We start from the raw sequence: 24479 nt of genomic DNA on the forward strand, positions 1-24479 counted from the left end.
CTAAAAAAAACTCACCATAAAAGAATGAAACTTTCTTTTTAGCGACATAAATGAGACTTAAATGCCTAAATATGTATGTGTAGCTTTGTAACTTATTTCCTTTTGGACTTTGACCCCTTTCTTTTACCAAATAAATAAATAGTTCATGTCAATCTATACCAATTTTTGGATCAAACCGATTTCTTAATATTTATGATTTATTTGGCAATTAGCAAGACAATAATTAAGAGGAGAGGAAATATGTAATTGAAAAGCTCAAAATAAGGGGAAACTCAATTTTCCATACTTTAAAATGCATGTATACATATGTTGGTGTTTATTTAGTGGGTTGGTCCATTGGGTTGAACCAAAATTCAACATAAATAAAACTAAACTCAACCATTCAATTAAAAATAATGCACTATAAATATCCAACCACTACAAATATCAGCCTGAATCATTACTTCATATATATCATCAAATTCACGATATTACTTCTTATAAGGACTACCGCTAAGCTATAAGGGCTTGACATTGTTTTATTGTAGAAAGTAAAGGTTGTTGTATTTTTTTTACTAATAAAAATGATATTAATTCATTTAAATTGATGAAATACATTAAAGCAACACAAATTCAACATTTTTAAAAACGAAAAGGATAAATGAGTGAAAAATCTCACTTCATTCAAGTTAGTAGTATAAAATGGTAAAATGTCTATAAATGTAACAAAATCAAAGCGACTAGAATACTCATACTTAGAGATTTGTAACAATAACGTCCAAGTTGTTGATTTAATTTGTAGTTGATTGAAATTGATGTATCCCATGATTTTGGTCCAATCGAAATTAGTGTTGTGTAGGTTGATTTATGATTAAAATATTGAACATGTGTAAGATTATAATATAATTAATGTGAAGAATGTTGCAAAATGAATTAAGTTTAGAATTTAGATTCTATTGAAATGATTGAGAATGTATGGTGAATTGAAATAGTTGTGTAAAATTAATTATTATATGAATTGGGACTTTTGTATATCTCCAATGTTCAATATGAAAATGAGTTTGGTAATTAAGACATACCTTTGTGTATGAATGTTCTTACGTATAATAGGCAAGTTTCACCCTGATAAGTATCATAAGGTGTTATGTGTATGAGGTGGGCTCTATTCTAATGAAGAATATAAAAAGAATATATAAGTGTTTTATCTTGGTTTTTCGGGTGTCAAACATTGATTAAGTTTGAACCTTTTTAACCTTTGATATCTCATTTTTTCTTGGGAAGGGAAAAATAAGAAAAACCCTTGAGAATCGAGGTCCGGGAGTTGTTTTCGCTATAGGAAGGTGTTAGGCACCTATAACGACTATAGTATTCTATAGGAACCGTCTTTACTTTCTACACACGCGCTTTATTTTTAAATGCTATTTGAAAATGTTATTTACACCTAAGGGTTTGCTAGGTTAAGAATTGGAGGAAGAAGAATGTGTTTGAATTTTTGTTTTATTGGACTTGGAGAAGTTTTGACTTCTTGCCTACATACCCTTTTAAGGGATCAAACTCCATGTAGTTCTCTTCCAAAAAATGTTTTTGTGGGTTAAGTTTGATTTTAAAATTTTGAAAAAATAGAAGTTGAAGAATAGAAAGAGGCCTCATGGGCTTGAGGTTTGGAAAAGAGTGAGGTTGGTCAATTTATTTACAAAAACTTTAGTCAAAGTATTTAGCAATTGTTTTATCATTTATTAAGAAAATAAAAGGGAAAATTCAATGGGACTTTGATCCCAAGGTTTCTTTGGAAAATTATTTGAGTGAAGTTGTTCACATTTTTTTTGGAAAAGAGAATTTTTCTAAGTATCGCGATTCCTAAACATACATCTAAAGCATACATTCCCTAAGCATACATCTAAAACATACATGTGATGTGTGTGCGTGTGTCGGTGAGTGTCGGTGTACATCTTTAGAGTCCATTGTCCTTTTACATCATTGGCCTAGATACACACTAAGGTCTTGCAAGAAAGATAAAGGCATAAAAGTAAAGTTACAAAACCTCGAAGTTTACATTCTAAAATTTGCAAGGAAACTTAAATTGCAAGAAATGTAAAGCTAGAGAATGAAGGGTGAAATGCTATGTCAAGATGAATGGAAAATGTATGAGATGGTTAGTAGCACAATATAGAGGAATATGGTAAAAATTATAAGCAAGTAAAAGCTCCAAACAAGTAACAAGAATTAACAAAAAAAAATGCTAAATATACCTAAAAATTTACCACAAGATAATGGCAAGTGTAGGACCTATAATTCCTACATTATGACAATTTTATAGAGCATTTTTCTTTCAGCCATAACATGGAAATTAAATGGAAACAACAAGCCAAGAAATCATAGCAAGATTTTAGGTATATTTATCACTTTATTTCTACAAAAAAATTCAAGTTACTTAAAGCACAAGATACCAAAAATTCACCACACAAATCAAAGTAATTGCATACATTTCAGAGGTAGAAAATTCAGCATATTTAATATCAAGAATCATTATCAAAATACAAAAACACATGATCAATTTTGGAGGTTTTTTTACAAAATTTTAACAAAAGAAAAGCATTAAACTAACAAGAATATCAAAACTCATCTCCATATATTTTTCAGGTCAAAATTAACATGTAAAATATTCAAGAACAACTAAAACTAACAAGAAAAAGCATTGATAATTTTTTAGGGATTTTATAGCACAAAAACAAGCATGCAGGGGTTCAATTAGCAAGAAAACAAGTATATATAGCAAGAAAAACAAAGGAAAACGAAAAAGAAAGCCCAGACCCAAAGGAAGAAGATCCAGAAAGATCAGGGAACAACAGGGACCGTAGGATTGATCCAGATGGATCAACCCTAGATCCAACGGCCAGGATGCAGGGGAGTGGACCAGTTTCGAACCGGTCCGGTTCAGTCCTCTATAAAAACCTAATCACACCGGTTTGTTTCATTCTCCTCTTTCACTTCTCTCTTCTCTCGTTCTAGTGAGAGAAGCACTCGCCTCTCTCCTATCTTGTTCATCCATCCCCGCCGGTTTCTAGAATGAAACAGCCGGAGAAGATGAAGATTCATCGGAATCTTCATCGACTCCGCCGTGAATTCCAGATTTCGGCGAGCCCTAACAACACCGGTTTAACTTAAATCAAACCCTAATCCACTCTGTTTTTCACATTGATTACAAATATGAACTTAGTTTTGCAAAATAAACGGTGAAAAGTAGTAGATCTACATTTGAAACTTCGGTTTCAAATCTTTTCAATCTGTTTCGAAGTTTTTCGAAAGAACAAGACTTAGAACTTGTTAATCTGCTTCGATTCACCGTTTATTTGTGTTTGTAAACCTTCGTTGAGCTTTTGCGATGAAAACAAGAAAGATTTTTGCGATTACCTGAATTTAAACGGAGATTCGAACAAAGAATTCTTCGGAGAACTTCGTAGTAGCTTCGAATCCTTTTGGTGAGTAATCTTTAACTCTGGAAACCGAAAATAAATCGGTATTTTCTTCTCTCTTCTTCACCGGTTCGATTCCTCTTCTTCAATCCTTCTTCTTCTCAACTTCGATCCTTTCGTGATCGTGCTTGAGTCTGTTGCTTTCAGTGATGGATTCGCACTGGAATTGCGAAGGGATAGGTTCGATGATGAAGATTCAACGGTGAATCTCTGAGAACTCTCACAAATTTGTTGAAATTGTGTTGAATTTGTGGTTTTGGAATTTTAGGGTTTGAGATTGGGGATGAATTTTCTGGAAAATTGTTGTGTTTTGATCGTAACTGCCAAGAGAGAGAAAGTGTGATTCTGTTTCTGTGATTTTGATGAGTTGTTACAATCTGAATGGGACTGTGATGATTGGGCCTTTATATAGGTGACATGTGTACTTGAGACCCAATGAGCTTGTGACATGTGTCCCTGGACCAATTGGCTCAGACTTGGACTGATTTTGGCTTGAGGACCTTTTTGCAATTTCTGGAAATTAAAGGACTGACCTGCAATTATTTTAAAAACAAGGACCAAACTGCAATTTGCAACAGAACTAAAAAAACAGAGTTAAAAGCTTTGAGGGACTAAAATGCAATTTTAACAACTTTGAAGGACTGAAATGAAATTTAAAATAAAATTGGTTAAAATTGGTAAATTGAAAATAACGTAAAGTGAAACAAATAAAAAACACAAAAAGGACTAAAATGAACCAACTACAAAAATGAGGTACTTTAAAGTAACCTCTCTGTCAAAATTTTATGTGAAATGACCAAAATGCCCCTAGGGACTAAACTGACTCAAAATGACTCAAATGCAATTTTTGAAATGGATTTTAACATGGAATTAAAGCAAGGATTTATACAAACTAATTGAAGAGACTCAGAGACAATTTTCAAAGATTAAAAGGAGTTTTAACACAGGAAATGACTAAAATGCCCTTTTCAATGATTTTTGCAAATAAGGTTCAAATAAAATGCAGAGAAATATGCAATTGATCAGAGACAAATTCAAATGACTTGAGGTGCAAGAAAACCCTTTTGGATGGCTTGAAATGCAAGAAAACCACAGACAAAAGCATAATTAAACATTTTCAAGTAACAGCAGTAAATTTCAGATAGAGTAGAGTAAAATGTCAGAGTAAAACAACAGTCAACTGCAATCTCTCAAAAGTCAAAGACCCATCTCAGAGAAGAGGAAAATCATTTGGAGCAAGTATTTTTAGGTCCAAAATTAGGGTATGACAATAAGAACATTTCGACTGAGACTAATTAACCGAAGATTGTGAAATTGTTTGGAATAGAAGTTATTCTAGTTTATTTTACTTGAAGTTTTTAAACTAACTTTTTAAAGTAAACTAACATTTAAGCGTCTGTTTGGTTGTGCGTTCACAACCTCCAAACGTGCGTTTTCTTAACCCAAACATGGTTCTTGCTTTTCCTTTGATGTTTGGCAATCTGAAAAGTGCTTCTGCAAAACGCAGTTAAAGTGACAAAACGCCAGTTGGGTAGAAGCTAGAAATCCAAGCTTTTGCGGAAAAGCAAACGCGGTTACAATTCTCAACTGTTCAGTGACTTGTATAATTACCAATTTAACCATAAAACCGTTCTATTTTCTTTCATCTTCCGTTTCAGATCAAAACAGAGAGAATAGGGGAAAAAGCATAATAAATTAAACTTAAAACAACGAAAATGAATTGCAGATGTATGAATGGTGTAGAGTTTTCCCTCGAAAGCTGACATTAGAGTTCTCCCTCTGTTTCAATGGAGAACCGCTTCATTGTTGAAGTGAATGGTGGTGGTTTCTTCTGGGCAAAATAGACAACATATAATGGGCCAAAGGATAAAGGCCCAATATTCTACAAAATTGGATTGGCCTGTTTATTTTATTATTTTATTAATTTCAAGGCATGATATTATATATTCATTAGTGAATTTTGTATATATTTATCTGCTATTAAAATCCGCCCATAAAAAATACAGGTCCCTCAAAAAAATATAATTAAGACCCATTTTGGTAATTAGACATCGAAAATCAATTTTAATTTAAAGTATCCAAACAACATCAACTTGAAATAACACTTTTATATGAGTTTATCCAAACATAAATCAATTCACATCAAACTCACTTTTGATTAAAATCAATTCTTTCAAACTCAATTCTGTCAAAATCAATTCTCGTCACCGCCATACCAAACACACACTAAGATGAAAAAGTTTTAAATTCTTATTATTGAAAGGAGATGTTATTATATAATCCCAAACAAACGAACACCGCAATACAAGGGAAACATCGCACAAAATAAGGACAAAACAACGTTGCACTTAAATGGCGAAATCACGGCGAAAAATAATGGAAAAATAAAACCAAATCTATGCGGAAGTTACTTATTTTTAGATTAAATGAGAGAAATAAGTGGAGATGGGTGATTCCAAACCAAAATATAACTCAAACCCATCATTTTTAGATGAATGATGAAGGAATTCAAAGAGAATGAGAAGTTTTTCTCTCTAAAAAACTATGTCATCCGGTCTCAATTATAAACAACATTTCAATATATTACATGATGAATAGAATAATTATTCAATTAATTTAAAAAGAATTGTTTTGCTTACAATTGAAACTGGAGGAAGTAGAAACTACGGGTTATTACAAGTATCATTCAATTGAGAAGTTCATAAAGAGCTGAAACAACACTCACCTTGAAGAAGAATGCTTATGATATGTTTGTTTACTTTTATTGTTGATATTGTAAATTTCAGTTAAAGTCTCATATTGGATAAAATAGTAGACGTTGAACAACATATAAATTAAAAGACTTGTGTACCTAATATAATGTGAGAAGACTCAATATCCAATCCAGAAATCGATTAATTTGGGACATCAATTTTATGGTCAACTAGCAATGAGTAAATTAAAGTAAGAGTAAAATCTTATATACGTTCACCCAGCATAAACATTGTTCGAACTTGTTATCTAAAGATAAATGTAATTATATGCATTTATTTTATTCATAAAAAATCGAGTTTAATTACTAGACAAATAATTCTCAATTAGACTTTGTTTCATTCTCGGCCAAACTTCAAACTAAGAACACATTTCCGTGAGAACCATAGGGTTAACAAAAAATAATCAAATAAACTTAACACAATTATAAACAATCGCCATTGATGCAGTGATATCCTCGTCATTCGAAAACCATAACAACAATACTTGTTCCTTGAGCAAACCCCCATTTAGCTCCCTGAAAGTGTCACTCGCTTTCAGACACATCCCTTGATCAATTAAATGAATAAAAAACTCTCTCAATGTATGTTCTGTTAGTCATACACATCCAAAACGTTAATTGGGTGTTAACTTCGCTGATTTGGCGAAAAACAATTTCACTTTAGTTGCTTACTGTCCACATGAGAATATGAAGAGACATGACTAAAACGAAACTAAAGGAAACATTTAACGTAAGCAATATAAAATGGAAATAACGTCATTTCCCCCCTCAAAATCTTGTCTCTGAGTTGCCCTAAAAGTAAACCAAGTGATCACTTGTCTTTGAGCTTCAACCATTGATCGTGCTTGTCCCTGACCTCTGTTCATCCATGTCCTTTAGTGAACTTAGCTTGCCTTAACTTGCTTAAGGTAAGAAACACGGCGCCGTCTCCCGTGCAAGATCAGCATGGGTCGCGCATGCGTGAGAGATGAACTTTTTGTTATGTTACCTGCAGCTGTATGTTGGGCACTTTGTTTTACCTTTAGTAGTGGGTAAGCTTTATTATTTAAATCATAGAAACTAATATTGTAAATATAAGTTAATTCCATAATTTTAGGGGCAATTTTGATATTTCAGTTTAATTAAAATAGCAATATCCAGTTTGTGAGATGAAGGCATACACCCACTTTCAATCTGCGATCCTTCTTTCCTTTCCTGCAAAAAAAGACTCCTTCCCCCTCTTCTAACTGTGTTGAATCTCAATCTAAAAATCTATGGGTCCACAGTTCTGAAGATATTTATGTGGAGAAAGCGGTTTTCATTTTCTACTACTCTTTGTTGTAACCTCATCGAAGTATCAATTTTAATTGAATACATTGGCGTTTCTCTCAGGTAAATTCACTTTCTTCTCTCTGCTATATTAGGGTTTTGAAAAACAGTCAAAAAAACATGTAATTTTCTTGAATCAATTTATTTAAAAATCTTGATTCCACCAACGTAGAATGCTTAAATTGACATGCATTTGATTCCCATGATTTTGAATTGTATAAAGTTTATTTTTTTACCCTTTTCATTGATGGGTTTTCTCTGATTTTTTAGATTTTGATTCATCACTGTATGCATGTAGAGTGATGGGTTTTCTCTAATTTTGGAGATTTTGGTTCATCACTGTATACATTTAGAGTTGTTGATTGAATTATACTAGATTTAAGTAATAAGATTATGGAAATTGTTTATTAGTTTTGGAAATTTGTAATATCCAGTCTGGTATGAGCATTCCCTACGGTATGAATTAAATTTTTCTTTGTTTAGGCGGTTAAGAAAAAATCAAGGATGAACATGAGAACTTTGACCACTTGGAAATCATAAATTTATGCTTATTTTTCTTATTTATTAAGTGTTTTACCTTTTTCATGATCTTGAAACAACCAAAAAATCTAGTATGTAAGTTTATCGAAAAGCATAATTAAGATCAATTAGTAACTTGATTAGTGTGGGAAAACTGATTGAAATTGAATGTGTTTTATTGCAAAGGCAGAGACATGGAAGGTAGAAGAGATTTTGCTTGTGATGTTGATGGTGATTCTATTGGCAACGAAGTAATGCAAGCTTATCATGAAAGTTAAAATATGTAGAAATTGTTATTTTGTGGCTTTAACCCATTTGATTATTTTTATTTTGATTGAGTTATTTTCATTTTTTTTAAGCAAGCAATGAATGACATAAGAGACGAGGTTGGTGGTAATGATATTGGTGAAGGGGTTAATGATGTTGATGATGAAGGGAGTTCTTCTGACGAAGATGCTGATGCGAATGTTGATGACGAGGAGGTAGATGATTTTGATGGAGAAGAGGACTTTGTTGGTGATGATGATGATACTGGTAGTAGTGAAAGTGGGTTTGTTGATGGTGATGAATGTTCTGATACAGATGCAAATAACACCGATGAAGGGTTGGAAGGAAATTCAAACAGTCTCAATGAATCAACATATTCAGATCAAAATCCAGATGAGTCCTTCGTAATTGCTGATATTGACGATATCGTAAAGATTGATCTGTTTAACCTGACCAATGAAGATGTTTCAAAGATGCAATTTGGTAGTCTAGTAGTTGTATACAAATTTTACTGTTGGTTTGCAAAGATGAGTGGATTTGTTGTACACAAAGGTCAAGTTATTAAAAACGAGAATGGAGAAGTTCTTCAACAAACATTTCTATGTAATCTTGAAGGTTTTAGGCAAGAAAGAGGGTTAACCGCAAAGGCACGCAAGCGTGGTCCGAAGCATGAAACAAGATGTGGTTGTGGCACAAAATTTCGAGTGCATATTGATACAAATTCTCAATGTTGGTACATCACAGTTTTCACTCTTGAGCACAATCATGATATGTTAAATCTGAAGCATTGCGGGCTCTTGGCTGCACACATGAAGCTTACTAAGTCAGACAAGATTCAAGTTAAGAACATTGGCAATGTTGGTATCAAGGTCACACAAATGATTGGTGCATTTGCAAATGCTGCCGATGGGTATGATAAAGTAGGTTTCTTGAAGAAGGATGTACATAATCAAATCTCAAGACAAAGAAAAGTGATGTCTTCTAACGCTAGAGGTGCTGTAAGGTATCTTATAGATATCCGTGTTAAAGATCCACATATGTTTGTTGTCCACACGGTTGATGCAAGCGGTAGGTTGCAAAACTTATTTTGGAGCGATGCTGAAAGTCAAAAAAATTATGAATTGTTTGGTGATGTGGTTGCTTTCGATGCCACATATAAGAAAAATAAATATAGCTGCTGCCCTTTTGTTGTGTTTTCTGGAGTTAACCACCATAACCAGACAGTCAGTTTATGTAAGATTCTCATCTTTGGTAAGTCGATCTTTGTATGATTCTCATATTTGGTTAGTCAGTTTTTCTAAGATTCTCATCTTTGGTAAGTCGGTCTTTGTAAGATTCTCATCTTTGGTTAGTCGGTCAATAGAATATTATTTTTTAATTGTATTTTTTTTGTTTTTTTATAATAACCACAAAACTTTTGATATTCTTTCAAACTTATTGCATTTCAATTATCTAACTACCACAAGCTCACTCTAGTGGAGGTTGCCCCATCATTAGCTAGTCTCATTATCTATTATCTTGTGCCTCGCTGTATTGAACTACTTATTATTAATGAAATGTTATAAGCATCTTTTACTTAAAAAAAGAAAAGAAAATTCTAACTACCATTAATGAAACACATTATACCATTAAAATCAAAATTACCAATCATTTCTCTTTTACGCATGTAAAAAATTTATTAGGACATTTTAATTTGAGAATTTTAAAAAAAATTATGCGAGCTTATTGTGAATTAAGAAATATGTTAATTATGAAATAACTAACCATGAGAGTAATTACCTTCAGTCCAAGTCTAACTAGTCCTTCCAACCATAATTAAATGACCAACTAATACATGTAAGTGTGCAATGTATGCAGGCATATTTACAACAAATAATCTGTAGTGTGTAAGATAGGATGGCTTTTCAATAAAAATCAATGATTATAGCTTGCTTCATCACTCTGCATAATAACAAGAGAGGACATTGACTTGACAACACAATTGGAAAGTATTTCATCTTTATCTTGTGGAACAAAACATTTAAATTTATTTTCTACTCTAGTAAAATATCGGTTGAGTCTTTATAAAGGTCAAATGGGTTGGATCTAGGAGTTATATGAGAGAAAATAGAGTTTTGACTGACTTGATTAGCAATAACTACGTCTTCAATTGCATTAAAAGTGTGTTATTCATTTTCAATTGGCATTAATGGGTGTGATCAAGTGTGAAAATAGTTTTGAATCAACGAGTGAGATTAGATTAGCAATAAGTACATGTTTAGGAGGGAAAAATGTTAGGGATAAGGGCAAATTAGGGCGAATTAGGGCAAACATGTTTGCTAACCAAGTCTAGCTTTTATAATAAAGGATACATCTTTAAATAACAAGTTTATTTAATCATTTTTTATGAGATTTTTTCAATAAAATATAATTTTTTTAGGTTTGTATAACGAAGGTTTGGGTTTGTTTATAAGTTTGATGAATATTTTGTGTTTTTGATTATTATTTTTTGATAAAAAAAAGGATAACTATGTTGATATTTTATAACATAAAAGACTAAATCGGGACAAAAAAAGATAAAGGACGAAAGTGTTACCTGAAATTAGGTTAAAGGGTGAATCGTATAATTTTGCTTAAATAATATAAGTGGTCTTTAATAAACACCATATACATCGTTAATTAAATAAATTTAAAATGTAGATTTTTTCTTATAATATTTTTTTTATAATAAGTTATTCAATAAATGTTAGGGTTTTAGACATGTATTGCTGCATTTTGTTAAAACATATTGTTTGATTGCTTGTATTTTTAGTGGTCTTAGTCTGCTACAACAGATTAATATAATTAATTTTTTGCTTGTTAATTTTTTTTTTACCATATCTAATATATTTGAATAGAAATTAATATTATAGACATACGTGTAGTGTGGTGAGGTTGTAAAACTAGCAGACAATCACCATTTATAAATACCTTTCTTTTTTAATATTAATTTTATGTATGGCAATATTTTTAAAATGGCAAAATAGCAAGATAATAAATAAAGAATGAACTTTTAATCTCATCAGAATAGTTTCTAATTTAGCCAATACTCAGGATAAAAGTCGTGATAGAATAGGAAAATGGTTTATTTCATGTAAATGTCATCAAATGGAGTACAATCTCTCATTACTATTATAAACTAAAATCTACATTTTAAATTCATTCATTAAAAGATATATTCGCTCTATAATAAATATCATATACATCATTAATAAATCTAAAATGAGTTAAATGGTGGTGGACTAAAAAAAATTGATGAGAATTTCACGGTTTTTTTTATGAGTTTTTACCAAATAACATAAAATTTTCTTTATGAGATTTCAAGGTTTTTAATTACGGTCGCGGTTTCGGTCACTGCCGTGTTAAGGTTGTCGCGATTTCGGATGTTAAGGATGTTGCGTTACATATTGCGGTCGTCGCGGTGTGAATTAATCATTTATTAAATCATTTATTCTATCATATAGTGTATAATAACTTAAATTGAACTATTATTTTATATATTTTAAGATGGTTAAAATAAATATAATAGTTACAACATTACAACACTATACAACACAAAAATAGGCGATGAAAAGAATATGAGATACTATTGGCTCATCATAGTCTCTCATTATCTATTTTTCCTTATGAACGATGTTGTATTTTTTGCTTCCGTAACGGTGTGTCGCATTTGTAACGGAGTTTTACGATTGTATCGGCTTATTGTCATGGTCATAACGGGTGTTTCGGTGTGATTTTTCATCTCACCTTAAAAACAGGCAAAAACAGTAACAGTGGCCACTTATACCTTTTTGTCGCTGTTGTTTTCGCGGTAACGGACCCATATTTAAAACCTTGGTTATTATTTTGTGAAAACTTCCATGAAAACTATACGTTTGATTCATACATTGATTATATCAAACCAAAATTAAGCATTTTAATTCTAGTGATAAACCCGCAATGGTGGTCAAACTCTTCAAATATGCAATTTTATTAAGACAAAATAATGGATGAAAAATAGAATCTTAAATCCTTAATAAGGAGGATCTGATTGAATATGAAAGTATGAAGATGAAGAAATGAAAGTCTACATATCACTCCTATAAGCGAGTTTGTAATATGTTTGTCAGAGGAAATTGTGGCAAATTAAAAAAGTTTTGTTGTTTTTATTGTACCTATTCTACACTACAATTTTCATCAAATTGTATGAACATTGCTTGCTGGGATTTTGACTAGAAGAGAATAGGATGGAATGTATTATGTTGCCGGGAATTTTTTTTCAATTTTTCAACAATGACAAAAACACCCTTTCTAAAAATTGAATTCAATATCAAATGCATTTATTAAATCAATATATATGTTAAAAAGAATACAAACATAGTGGGTCACTTAGCCTATTAATTTCAACCATTGAAAATATTCAACTTACATCCAATTAATAACATTCCTTTTGCAACAAAAAAATAATAAAAAATCAAGTCTTGCACGGGTAGGAGACCCATGAAGATCATGCACTGTAGCCTATGCCAAGAAACATGTCACCTTTAAGTTCATTTGATGTTGTTGTGTTTGTGTATCATCTTCTAAAATACGAATTATGTGTATAATATTGTGTTAATATTTTCATATATAACTTATTACATTTCTTTATTTTACTTTATTGTAAATAACATTTGTTGAATCTTGTTTTTTTTTCTTCCATAAAAATATTTAGGGTTCAATTTGTGTGTAAGTCGGATTATTTAATGGTGTTTAATACTCCCTCTGTTCCTTTATATTTATCGTTTTTTTTCCAATTCTTTACAATCAAGGAAGCAGTAAAATGACTCTCTCTTTCCTTTTCTACCCTTATTTAATCTAGTAACTTTTGGTAAGTGCTCAGCCGTTATGATTGAAAGCCAACTTTTCCTTAGTACCATTTTTTTTATTATATAAATGCACGACTAAATGTAATCACGTTTTACTATTCCTATAGAGCATGGGAAACCTAAAAGACAAAAGAAACTTTCAGTAAATGTTATCAAATATGACTTCAAACACAGGTTCCGTATAATTTGGACCCATAAAAAATTGGTCCATAATGGACCCATTTTTTTTAATGTTAGATTAGAGCATTCCACTGAAGCTTATCATGACCCATCTACATTATATCTAACCCATGTGTCAACTACTCAACTTTGTCTCTTTTTGCACACACTCTCTCTGTCAAATTGGGAAAAATCACAACCCAGATCTCTTTTCTTTTCTATGGAAGCTTGATTTATCTTAAACATTAAAGAAACTTCATGAGCAACTTCTGCGTCCGTATGTTGTGCACCAGTTCTTCCCGAAACATTGATAATGACTTTCTCCCAATGAGCTAGAGCAAGCAAAGAAATCATGTAGAAAAGTGGCATTAATAATCCATAACTATGACCAGTCGTACATATCATCTACGAAAAGGAAAAAAGGAAAAATATGGCCAAAGGCAATGGATTGTTATTACTAGCTTCTTAAGCTCAAGATTTCTATCATGTACTAGTATATATCATCTACTAATGGGTATATAAGCTTGAGATCAGTTTCAATTGATTGCCATAATAATTCTTTAATTTAGTTATATATTGCTATGACCACTCATCTGGAAGACTGGAACCTTCACCATTTCAATGGAAGTGGAGAGTGTTTTTGAAGAATATTGTTAAAAAAAAAAAAAAAGTTTCGCTAAGTTGGAATAATAAGGAGTGAATGAAAAGGCACTAAGATTGAATGAAAGGAGAAATGGAGAAGTGGAGTCACTTGAATTGAGGAAGTAGAGACATTGGATCCAGTTAGTGGTGAAAGAGAGAGACAAAATGGGAGAAAGAATGAGGAAGAAGATAGAGTTTATGACTTTGATTTGGTGTAGATAGAGTATGATAAGATTTGGTGGGATATACTAATCAAAACGTTAAAATAATTGGTCCAACATGGACCAATTCTTCAATAGGTCCAGGCTATACGTCACCTCAAACACAATGGTTTGGAAAAATATTACTTTATATGGCAGTTTACATTACTATATATGACAGTTTACATTAATAGAAAATACTAAAGTCCTAGACTATGATTTGGACAATGGTAAGTTATTTTTCTTTATCTCATTCATTAAGAATTTTTTCTTAATATTGTGTGTTGCATTAATTTATATTTTAGCATCTCATCATTTTATTTTTAATTCAAGGATCAATTCAAGAAAATATTCACCATTTTGTTTTTTCTTCATTGTTGTTCAATGATCCTTCCACTGTTTTTTCTTCATTGTTGTACAATCAACCTTCCACTTTTTTTTTTTCTCCATTGCCGTTCGAAATCATTTCTTGTTTCATGGATTCTTTGGATTTTTCCATTACATATATGGGTATTTCCTTTTTCATCGAATAACGTTGGGTGTTTTTTTTTCTTCATGGAATAACATCAAGCATGGTTAGTGTACATATTTAAAGAGCCAAAATTGTGGAACTTTATGTATTGGAATAAGCCGAGTAGTTTTTTGCATTAATTAGTAGACAATATTTTGTGACCTCGGTAAAATGCATCTAATGGAGTACAAGAATTGGATTACGCTATAATAATGGACTATGCAATTAATGTATAAGTTGTGGTTATTGAGAGGTTGAGGGTATAGTTGATAATATATATTACAACCTTAAACTCTATAAGTGACACTTAAGGAACATTTTTTTTTGGTTGTAAATGTGACAGTTAAAAAGGAATAGAAGGAGTAGTGTTTATGATTGTTATGTTTTGATCAGATGGAACCAAAGACAACATTGGTTTTTGCATCATGGTAGACATTTCATTGGTTCTAATGAAGAACTGGACTATGTAGGAGGAGAACTTTTGTGTGGGAAGACATATGTACCGGTTACATCATTCATTTTATGCTCGATGATCTTGTTAAAAGTTGTGCTCGCTATTTCAAGATTTCACACTTTTGGTGTTTGGATTCTGAGTTAGGTTTCAAAACTAGCTTGTTGAAGTGGTGGGTGACAATGATGTAATTGGGATGGTGAACATTGCTATCAAATCCAACATTGAAGTTCACTTGTATTGCGAGCACGATGTGGATGATCCTATCATTGATGATTCAGTTTTAGCAGCACTACACACTCAAGGTGACAATATGTTTGTTTTTTTTTTTTTTTTACCGTTGATCTTATAAATTCAAGATAAAGTCTTATATTACATAAAAGGCTAATGTTAAACAACACATATAAACGAGAAGACTGTGTACCTAATGTAATGGGAGGAGACTCAATATCTAATCTAAAAAACGATTAATTTATGACATCAATTTTACCATCCATTAACGATGAGTAAATTTTATACACGTTCACCTAGTATAAAAATAGTTCTAACATGAGATCTAAAGATAAATATTAAAAATTAAAATCAATTAAATGTTATCAAACAATTGAGCTCAAAAGATTGCCAATTCTATCATTCATGAATTGTTCCGAAGAATCGAGTTTAATTACTAGATAAATTTTCTTGGGTTAAGATCCTCTCCATTTGTAATTTGTTCCATTTGTTGCAATTTGGAGAGAGATAGACAAAAAAAAATAAGTGATGGGTCCTATCACTAAGTGGATCCCACCATCATTAATTTTTTGTGTGTCAATCTCTCTTCAAATTACAACAAATGGAACAAATTACAAATGGAGAGGATCTTTACCCAATTTTCTTTTATCAAACTTTAATTAATTTTCTTTTATAAATTAAGAATATATTTCCTTAAAAAAAAAATTAAATAAATGTGACATAATTATAAGCAACCGGACATCCAAGGTAGTGATATCCTCGTCATTCCAACACCATAACAGCAATACTTGTTCCTCCCAAAAGCCGCCAATTTGGATTCTCATCACAACACACCATTCACACGCTCTCCACTAAGCGCGTGTTTCTCAAACCCCACCCCTTTTGATTTTTCTAACGTCTTTTGTTTCGTCATAAATCAAAGACTTTTCAAACTCTAAAACCGCCAACGAAAAATCCCAACTTTTCTTCGCTGTTCTCTCTATTCTATAAATTATTATTAATTACATTATTCTATTATTCTTATTCCTAAAGTTATTGTTATTATTATTATTCTTCATTCATTATTTTATTTGATATTATTCCCATATTTTAATACCCATTTGGATCGTTAAACTTTAGATCCAATTTCATCAAAAAAATTCTCTTTTTTCAATTGGGTTTTTATTTTCATAAGGTTTTTCACCGATTTCCATGGCACCAATGGATCCTAAACAAACTACTGCTTCTAGTAGTAGTGGTGGTGGTTTCTTTGCTTCTATTGCTTCAACTTTCTCCAAGTTTGGCACTTCTGTCTCTAAATCCGTTACTGGGTATGTTTCTTATCACTCCATAATTTCAAACTTGTTCAATTTATCTGTTTTTGAATTTTTGCAATTTTTATTTTTGTGGGTTGCTTTGAAATCATCGAATTACCCTTTTACTAGATCATGGAAGTGATTATTGTTTTGGATGACCATCTTTCAAAATTGGGTTTTTTTTTTATATGTATTATGATATGTATAATTTTTTATTGGTGTTATTAATACTCCGGCTGCCGGGGAAGGAACCTGGTAATTCAGAGTTCGGGCTCAGCAGTAAGTAAAGTCTGGTCAAGAATTGTTTTACCTAGAAATCAAGTTTGGATTCTCCCGAATGACTCGTCTTCGGGGGAGCTAATTAATCACTTGAACCCAACTACTTAGTTTCTGATGTATAATTTTTACATGTGTTAGCTGTTTTAACACTTGATAGATGTGTGATAAGCTATTGTGTTTTGAAGTTTGTTTTGATGTTTAAGTATTAGTGGATTTGTAGTTTGGAATTATTTGAGTTATTTCTTGGAGTTTTTGTTGGTTTGGTTTAGTTTAATGAGCTGATGAGATTTGTGTTTTTGATTATTTTGTGATGTTGATTTTTAGTACTCCCGAGGGATTGGAAGTTGTTAATCCAGAAGGAGGAACAGAAGATGCTGAAGAGGAAGCTAAGAAGGGACGATGGAAAGATGAGGTATAGCACTACTTGTCACGTATAAAGCACTGACACTAACACAGACACGTTGAATCTGGTATTAATATGAGAAAAGGAAATAATTGAATGGAACTACATGTGTGTGTCGAACACCTAACGCACCTTCGATCTGAAATGTCAGTGTGACATAGCTTATCATGATCTTTGTGTTGTATTTATGGTACAGTCAAAAAAATATGAAAGTCACCAATCACAAGGCTTGCATTCATGAGTGTGTGAGTAAATTATGCTGACCACCAATAAGGAATGAAAGAATGAATCTGTAAAGTTACACTGTGGTGATGAAAGCAATCTAGATTATATTATAGAGACAAAAAGTTTGGTTTCTGTTTTTGTTGTTAGAGATGGGAATGTGCACCTTGAAACATTGCGTTGTCTACTTTGTACTTCAATCAACCTATGAGCTCTTCTCTGCATGTTAAAACAGTGTTCTAAAATAGAGGATCGTAGAAAATATTAGTTTGTTCAAATTCAGCTACAATTATAGTGCCACTGCACCCGCTATTTGACAAAGCTTTGTAAGAAACAGCGTATCGCAGAACACTAGTGGATTGTTCAAATTCCTCTATGCCATAGCGCTGCAATGACTGCAAGCAATGGCAAGCGGATAATATGGCATGCAAACCAATGGTGGCGTTGATTATCTGAAAACATTTATTTATCTCATGGTGGACTTGGGAGAAAAATAAATTTCTTGTTTACATAATTACAACGCATTATTTCTGTAGTTTATCCCTCAGGTGTTCTTTTGTACATTACAGGAACGGGATAGTTACTGGAAAATGATGCAAAAGTATGTTGGCTCTGATATCACATCAATGGTGACACTTCCAGTTATTGTTTTTGAGCCAATGACGATGCTACAAAGAATGGCCGAGGTTTGTGTTATATCACATGTACTTTGTTGCATTTGTTTCGTGCTATTATTACATTTGAACGAGTTATTTTAGCAAATGTTCTATATGTTAGAAACTCATTGAGTGTTATCTAATTTCACAGCTCATGGAGTACTCTTACCTATTAGATATGGCGGATGAGACTGATGATCCATACATGAGACTTGTATATGCCTGTAAGCATCATTTCACAGTCTCTCTCTCTCTCTCTCTCTCTCTATATATATATATATATATATATATATATATATATCATATATATATATATATATATATATATATATATATATATATATATATATCATATATATATATATATATATATATATATATATATCACTTGGAAAATTTCAAGTTCCGCTACACTACAGTATTAACCAGAATTTGATAATACTTGGCACTAAATCACGTACCGCGGAAAATAGCTGTTCACCTAAATTCCGCTATACTGTCTCACATACACAACATTTGGGCATACATTGCATGGAATATGACCTTATAGATGCTTTTTGCAGCATCATTCTTTATATCTGTATACTATGCCTATCAACGAACATGGAAACCATTCAATCCAATTCTTGGCGAGACTTATGAAATGGCTAACCACGGTGGCATGTCATTTATAGCAGAGCAGGTGTGTTTAATGTCCTGTTTATTTTCTTTCTTCAGTTATTTTAAAGAAAATGCCGATTTCACCAAGTTTACATGCCTCTCTTTGTCATGTATTTTTTTACAATGCCTCTGGTATATGCATAGTTTTCACAGTTATTTTGTAATTCTCTTATATTAAGTATGATTTTTACTCTTGTTCACTTATAAAAACAAATTGCTACAGGTCTGTCATCACCCTCCAATGAGTGCCGGACATGCTGAAAATGAACATTTCACTTATGATATAACATCTAAACTGAAAACCAAATTTCTTGGCAACTCGGCTGATGTATATCCTGTTGGAAGGTAGTCTCGTTGTTCCTTTTTAGTTGTCGTTTTAAGGCTATTTATATATATCAAGAAAACCAATACATTTTGTTACTTTTGATTGAGTTATTGTTTTTTTCCTTTCATATAATAATCTTAACTGTTTATCACTCCACATATTCCTCTCTCTGCAATAAGTTGTTCAAGGTATTATTGACAAAACAACAGTTAAAAGAGGAACTGAGGGTGTAATACTTATTCTGTCTTTCATCTGTTATTTAAGTTTGGGGATTGTTAGTGGCTTCACATGTTCACTCAAAAAAAGATTAATTGCCAATGGATTTTAAACTGTGTATTATATGGATAAGGAGGTTCCGTATGTTGTACTTCAATTTAATCGGTATTTTTTTTGTAATGTTGGATATCTATGTAAATTCATTTCTTTAGTAAGCATTTTTGAAGTTGTTGAATGCATATATAAACGCGCTACTACTTATCTGGATGCAGGACACGTGTTACACTCAAAAGAGATGGTGTGACACTTGATTTGGTGCCCCCGCCTACAAAAATTAGCAACTTGATTTTTGGACGAACTTGGATTGATTCACCGGGGGATATGGTCCTGACAAATTTGACTACGGGGGACAAAGTCGTGCTTTATTTTCAACCGTGTGGCTGGTTTGGGTATGACTACTTTCTCCTAAATTATCGATTATTTCTACAGCATACATTCACTTCACCTGTAACCTACAGTATATGCACTGGATGGATTCCATAGTCCATATTGTAGCAGCCAGTAATTTCTTATTTATGCATTGCATTTCTTTTAGTTTACTTGTGGCTACGCAATTCAGTGTGCATATGTAAGTTTTTTTTGCTATAAATGATGTTATTGTTATATCCCTAATATAATGTAATCATTTTGCATATTTGTCTGCCAATTTCAGTTACTTGCTCCATTGAACTTTTAGTTTCATACTTCTTTAGTAACTTAAAGTTAAAAGGCATTTACATTTTGCAGAGCTGGCCGATATGAAGTGGATGGATATGTGTATAATTCCTCTGAAGAACCAAAGATTCTAATAACTGGAAAATGGAATGAAGCTTTGAGTTATCAAGTTTGTGACCCTGAAGGAGAACCACTTCCAGGCACTGAGCTCAAGGAGGTTAGTAGTTCAACTCTTTCATCAATGTTATGGCCATAGAGGTTATATGCTATCGCCTAATAGCACACTCTTTTAGATTACGTTTTTACAATTCTTCATGAAATTGTAGTAAAAATTTGTGACTTCTCATTAAGCCTGATATGCTTTGGAAACAACTTTTAGGTAAGTCACAAATTTCTGAAGTTTGTTTGCAAAGCATATGATGCTTTGGAGATGATTAAATTGGGATTATATAACAGGTTTAGTTCCCGTAGCCAAATTGAATCAACTAATTCTTCCTGAAGTCAAATTTAACTTGATACATTTGTTTGAATTCTTAGTTATGGAAATTAGAATATATACTATACAAAAGGCCTGTTTGGATTAACATCTTAATTAAGCGCTTATAGGATACACACTTATTATACAAGTATTTAAGTGTAAGCTGTTTCTGTCACTGTTTTTATCGTAAAAAAAAGGGTAAGCTGTTTCTGTAGTCAAAGAGAAAATATGGTCAAACTGTTTCATATGAACAATAGGCTGTTTTCATAAGCTACCTTAGAAAGCGTATCAGCATTAGCTACATAATAATTGTATTTAATATATCATAAATTGTTTCCATAAGCTCTCCCAAACACCGTCAAATGCTTGTGTTATTAGATAAGCCCAAATAATTTGTTCATAAGTTAAATCCAAACACTGAAAGAGTGTCTTCAGGAAGCTTTTAAACGAGTACTATATTTTAATACATTTCTTAACTCAAGTCTTAGCTCTTCATTCTTCATTGCATGTAAATTGTATAATTTTAAGGATATGATGTATCGTATCCCTGTTTGGTGTGATTTACTGCTTCGTTCTGCAAACTCTTAATTATTTTTAATCAAGTTGTTCCATTCTGCAGGTTTGGAGAGTTGCTGAAACTCCTAAAAAGGACAAATTCCAATACACCCATTTTGCGCACAAGCTTAACAGCTTTGATACTGCTCCCAAGAAGTTGTTGCCATCAGACTCTCGTCTTCGTCCTGATAGAATGGCCCTTGAGCAGGGTGACCTATCCGTGTCCGGCAACGAGAAGAGCAGGTAACTAGCTAGCTAACAAACTAACTAACTGCTATTCACCCTCTCTACAAACCAAAGATGTCAAAAGGGGGTTCAAAGTATTGATTGTTCTCTTACATTATGTGCACTTAAACTTATTTTTCAGTTTGGAGGAGAGGCAAAGAGCTGAGAAGAGAAACCGAGAGGCGAAGAACCAGAAGTTCACTCCTAGATGGTTTGATCTGACAGAGGAAGTAACTCCAACACCTTGGGGTGAATTGGAAGTTTACCAATACAACGGTAAATATACAGAACACCGCGCTGCTGTAGATAGTTCTGATTGCATTGAAGAGCCTGAAAATAGACCAGAATTCAATCCTTGGCAATTTGATAATTTGGAGGCTGAATAGGCATTCTTGTGGAATTCTTCCTATTTTTTTAACTGTCATTTTGTTATTATAAGTTTGTAATGTATCTCTTATTTGAATGCTTGAAATTTGATCTTGTTTCTTGGGGGCTGTTTTATGTTGTTGTAGCATTTGATCAATTAATATTAGCTTTGTTAGTTCTATCCATTTTGCATGGATAAATGGTAGTAGCCAACTAGAGCTATATTCTTTGCTAATATATAATGTACGGTTGAGTCAACTTCAAATGTTAATGTGGTACAATGTTTTATAAAGACCACACTATGCTCTGCAATGCATGTCTAAATAAATTGCTCTCCCCCGAGTTATTTTCAGATATAAAAAAATTATTTAAAAATGAATTTGTATCAACAGCCCAATGGTAAGCCGACCACCCATTATTCAAAAATATAAATTAATTCATAAAAAATGTTAATATATTATTCTCATATAGAAATATCAATAACAAGTCATTATATTTTTCATAAACATTACATAATATCTGTTTAAAATATTTATCATAATTAAAGTTGATGTATTTGGTCAATAATATAGGCTGAATGCATTAATTTTTGTTGACTCATTTGTCTTATATAAATTAGACTGGAGAGAGTATTTACTATTGAGACAGTTATATTAGCAACACTCATTCTTTAATCTTGGTAAGCACCCGAGTGCACTTTATATGGAATTATCATTCTTTAATTTTGGTAAGCACCTGAGGGCACTTCATGTGGAATTAACAATGCTAAGAAAGAAAAATGCTAACAGATTCCCTAATGGCCATGTGTATTTAAGAAAGAAAAATGCTAACAAGTTCTTTAAAGACTCTTGAGGAATTTTATTTTTCCCTAATCTTAAAAGGTGTTTATTCATGCTTTAAAAGTTTCAAAAATGTTTTTTTAATATAAAACTTTCTTTTTTTTGGATACCTTAACAAATGTCTTTGGGAGAATAACCTTTTAAAATCATCAGGGACATCTAAAGAAATTTAAAAATTCTTTATATTTTAGAGTCATCTATTTTTTGACTGATGCACAATGGATTTTAGACCAAAATTTTAAATCAAAAATGAAATTTTAAAAACCTTCACTTATGAAATTTTAAAAACCTTCTCTTATCTCTACTTTCTTTCAAATTTTTGAAATTAAATACACTGCTATTATATCGGTTCTTTTATTCTCTTTTTTTTTTTTGGTAGTGTTATAAGGTAACGAGGCAAAAAGAAAAAGAAAAAAGAGGGAGAGACAAAATTAAGTTCCCAGCTTATCTCTTAGAATGAGAGATTCCATTCCAAGCAAAGGTAGTTCCAGCGAGCAGAACACCTTGCATGTGATCCTTCCTAGTTCTTTTATTCTCTTCTAACAAAATCATATTATACGTGACGAAATATGTCAATATTATTATTCTTGTTGATGGTGATGGAAAATACAACAAGTTGATGGATTCAATATTTGTAGCACCTTCCTTAAAAAAAAATTTGTAGCACCTAAACATAGCATGACACACCATGAGATAAGTGTATTAGAAACTAGATATAAAATACCCATATATGATAATAAATAGTCATAAAAAAGATAATAACATAAACAATAAAAGTGTTTACAAAAAAGAAGAAAACAATAAAAGTACATTTTAACAGAAGAAAAATAGACATAAGAAAGAAGTTAACAGAATGGAAATAAATTTTTTATTACTAGCAAGTCACGATTTAAGAACATGTTCAAAACCGATTACAATTTATTAGAATGATCAAAATTGAAACATAATACCTACTGCAAGATTTGTTTGGTGGGTTTGAAAGCAGACCACTTTCTTCATTTTCTTCTTGAATTGGCTTATTACTCATTTCATATCTGGGTTTGATTGGGTTTATTTGAGTTTCGAATTGCTCTCTTTTTGGCCGGTGGTTTTGACGTTGATGATTTTTCTGTTGTCGCTGTTTTTTTTATTTTATGTTCTATTTGGTGGTTGTATCTTTATTATGTTGTTTAGTTTGCGTTACTGTTGCAGAGCCGGTCTTAGGTTAGTGACAACAGGTTCATTGTTGTGTTGTAGGTGTTTTTTAGTGGTTGGGTCAGTGGTGGTGTTATCGTGTTGTTGGCCTCGTAGTTAGCGTGTTGTTTGTTATTGTGGGTTCCGACAGTTTGATACGCGTTTTTTGTTTAAGTTGTTGATCAGAGATTGGTTTGGTGATTGAAGATTTATGCCTCTTTTTGATATGGTTTGTTTGTGATTCAGAAAACAGCAAGGGTCAGGTTTTGTTAACGGTCTAGTTACCATCGTATTGGACTCATCCATCGATCTGAGTCTAATGTCCCCTCAATCTTTGTATCTCTTTTATATATATAGCATTAGACAGATACTTGTAATTTTTTGAGTCTCACCATCACAGTCTTCTTTTCTTCCCTCACTTTCCTCTTATGATGTTTATCCACACAATTTTTTTATTCAAAATTTCTTTTCATTCCCCAGATCAGCACTTATCTTTATATTTATATATTTTTTAAAACAAATAAAATATGTAGGACATTTTAATATTTAATAAAAATATTGTTTTCCTATTTTTAGTTTGATAATAATCTTTTCTAAATTAAAGAATTTACCACTTTAAAAGGTGAGGATTATTACTTAACTCATTCAAAAGTAAGAAATAAATTACAAATGTAATATTTTTTAAGGTTTTATTTTATGTATTAATAAAAATATTA

General features: G+C 31.9%; 1 protein-coding gene across 1 annotated transcript; it reads left to right on the plus strand.

Moving 5' to 3' along the window:
* The first annotated feature begins 16474 nt into the window (after positions 1-16474).
* LOC146907463 (oxysterol-binding protein-related protein 3A-like) lies at positions 16475-21930 on the plus strand. The gene is made up of 10 exons (XM_085724306.1): positions 16475-16667; positions 17256-17343; positions 18126-18242; positions 18364-18436; positions 18776-18894; positions 19096-19217; positions 19686-19862; positions 20200-20344; positions 21225-21403; positions 21528-21930. Exons 1-10 carry the CDS (start codon positions 16549-16551, stop codon positions 21769-21771), a joined length of 1383 nt encoding a protein of 460 aa, XP_085580432.1. The 5' UTR covers positions 16475-16548; the 3' UTR covers positions 21772-21930.
* Positions 21931-24479: the final 2549 nt, after the last annotated feature.

Source organism: Medicago sativa, chromosome 7 (genome assembly GCF_051527215.1).
Source record: "Medicago sativa cultivar Bolivia chromosome 7, Bolivia_mono, whole genome shotgun sequence".
Classification (NCBI taxonomy): domain Eukaryota; kingdom Viridiplantae; phylum Streptophyta; class Magnoliopsida; order Fabales; family Fabaceae; genus Medicago; species Medicago sativa.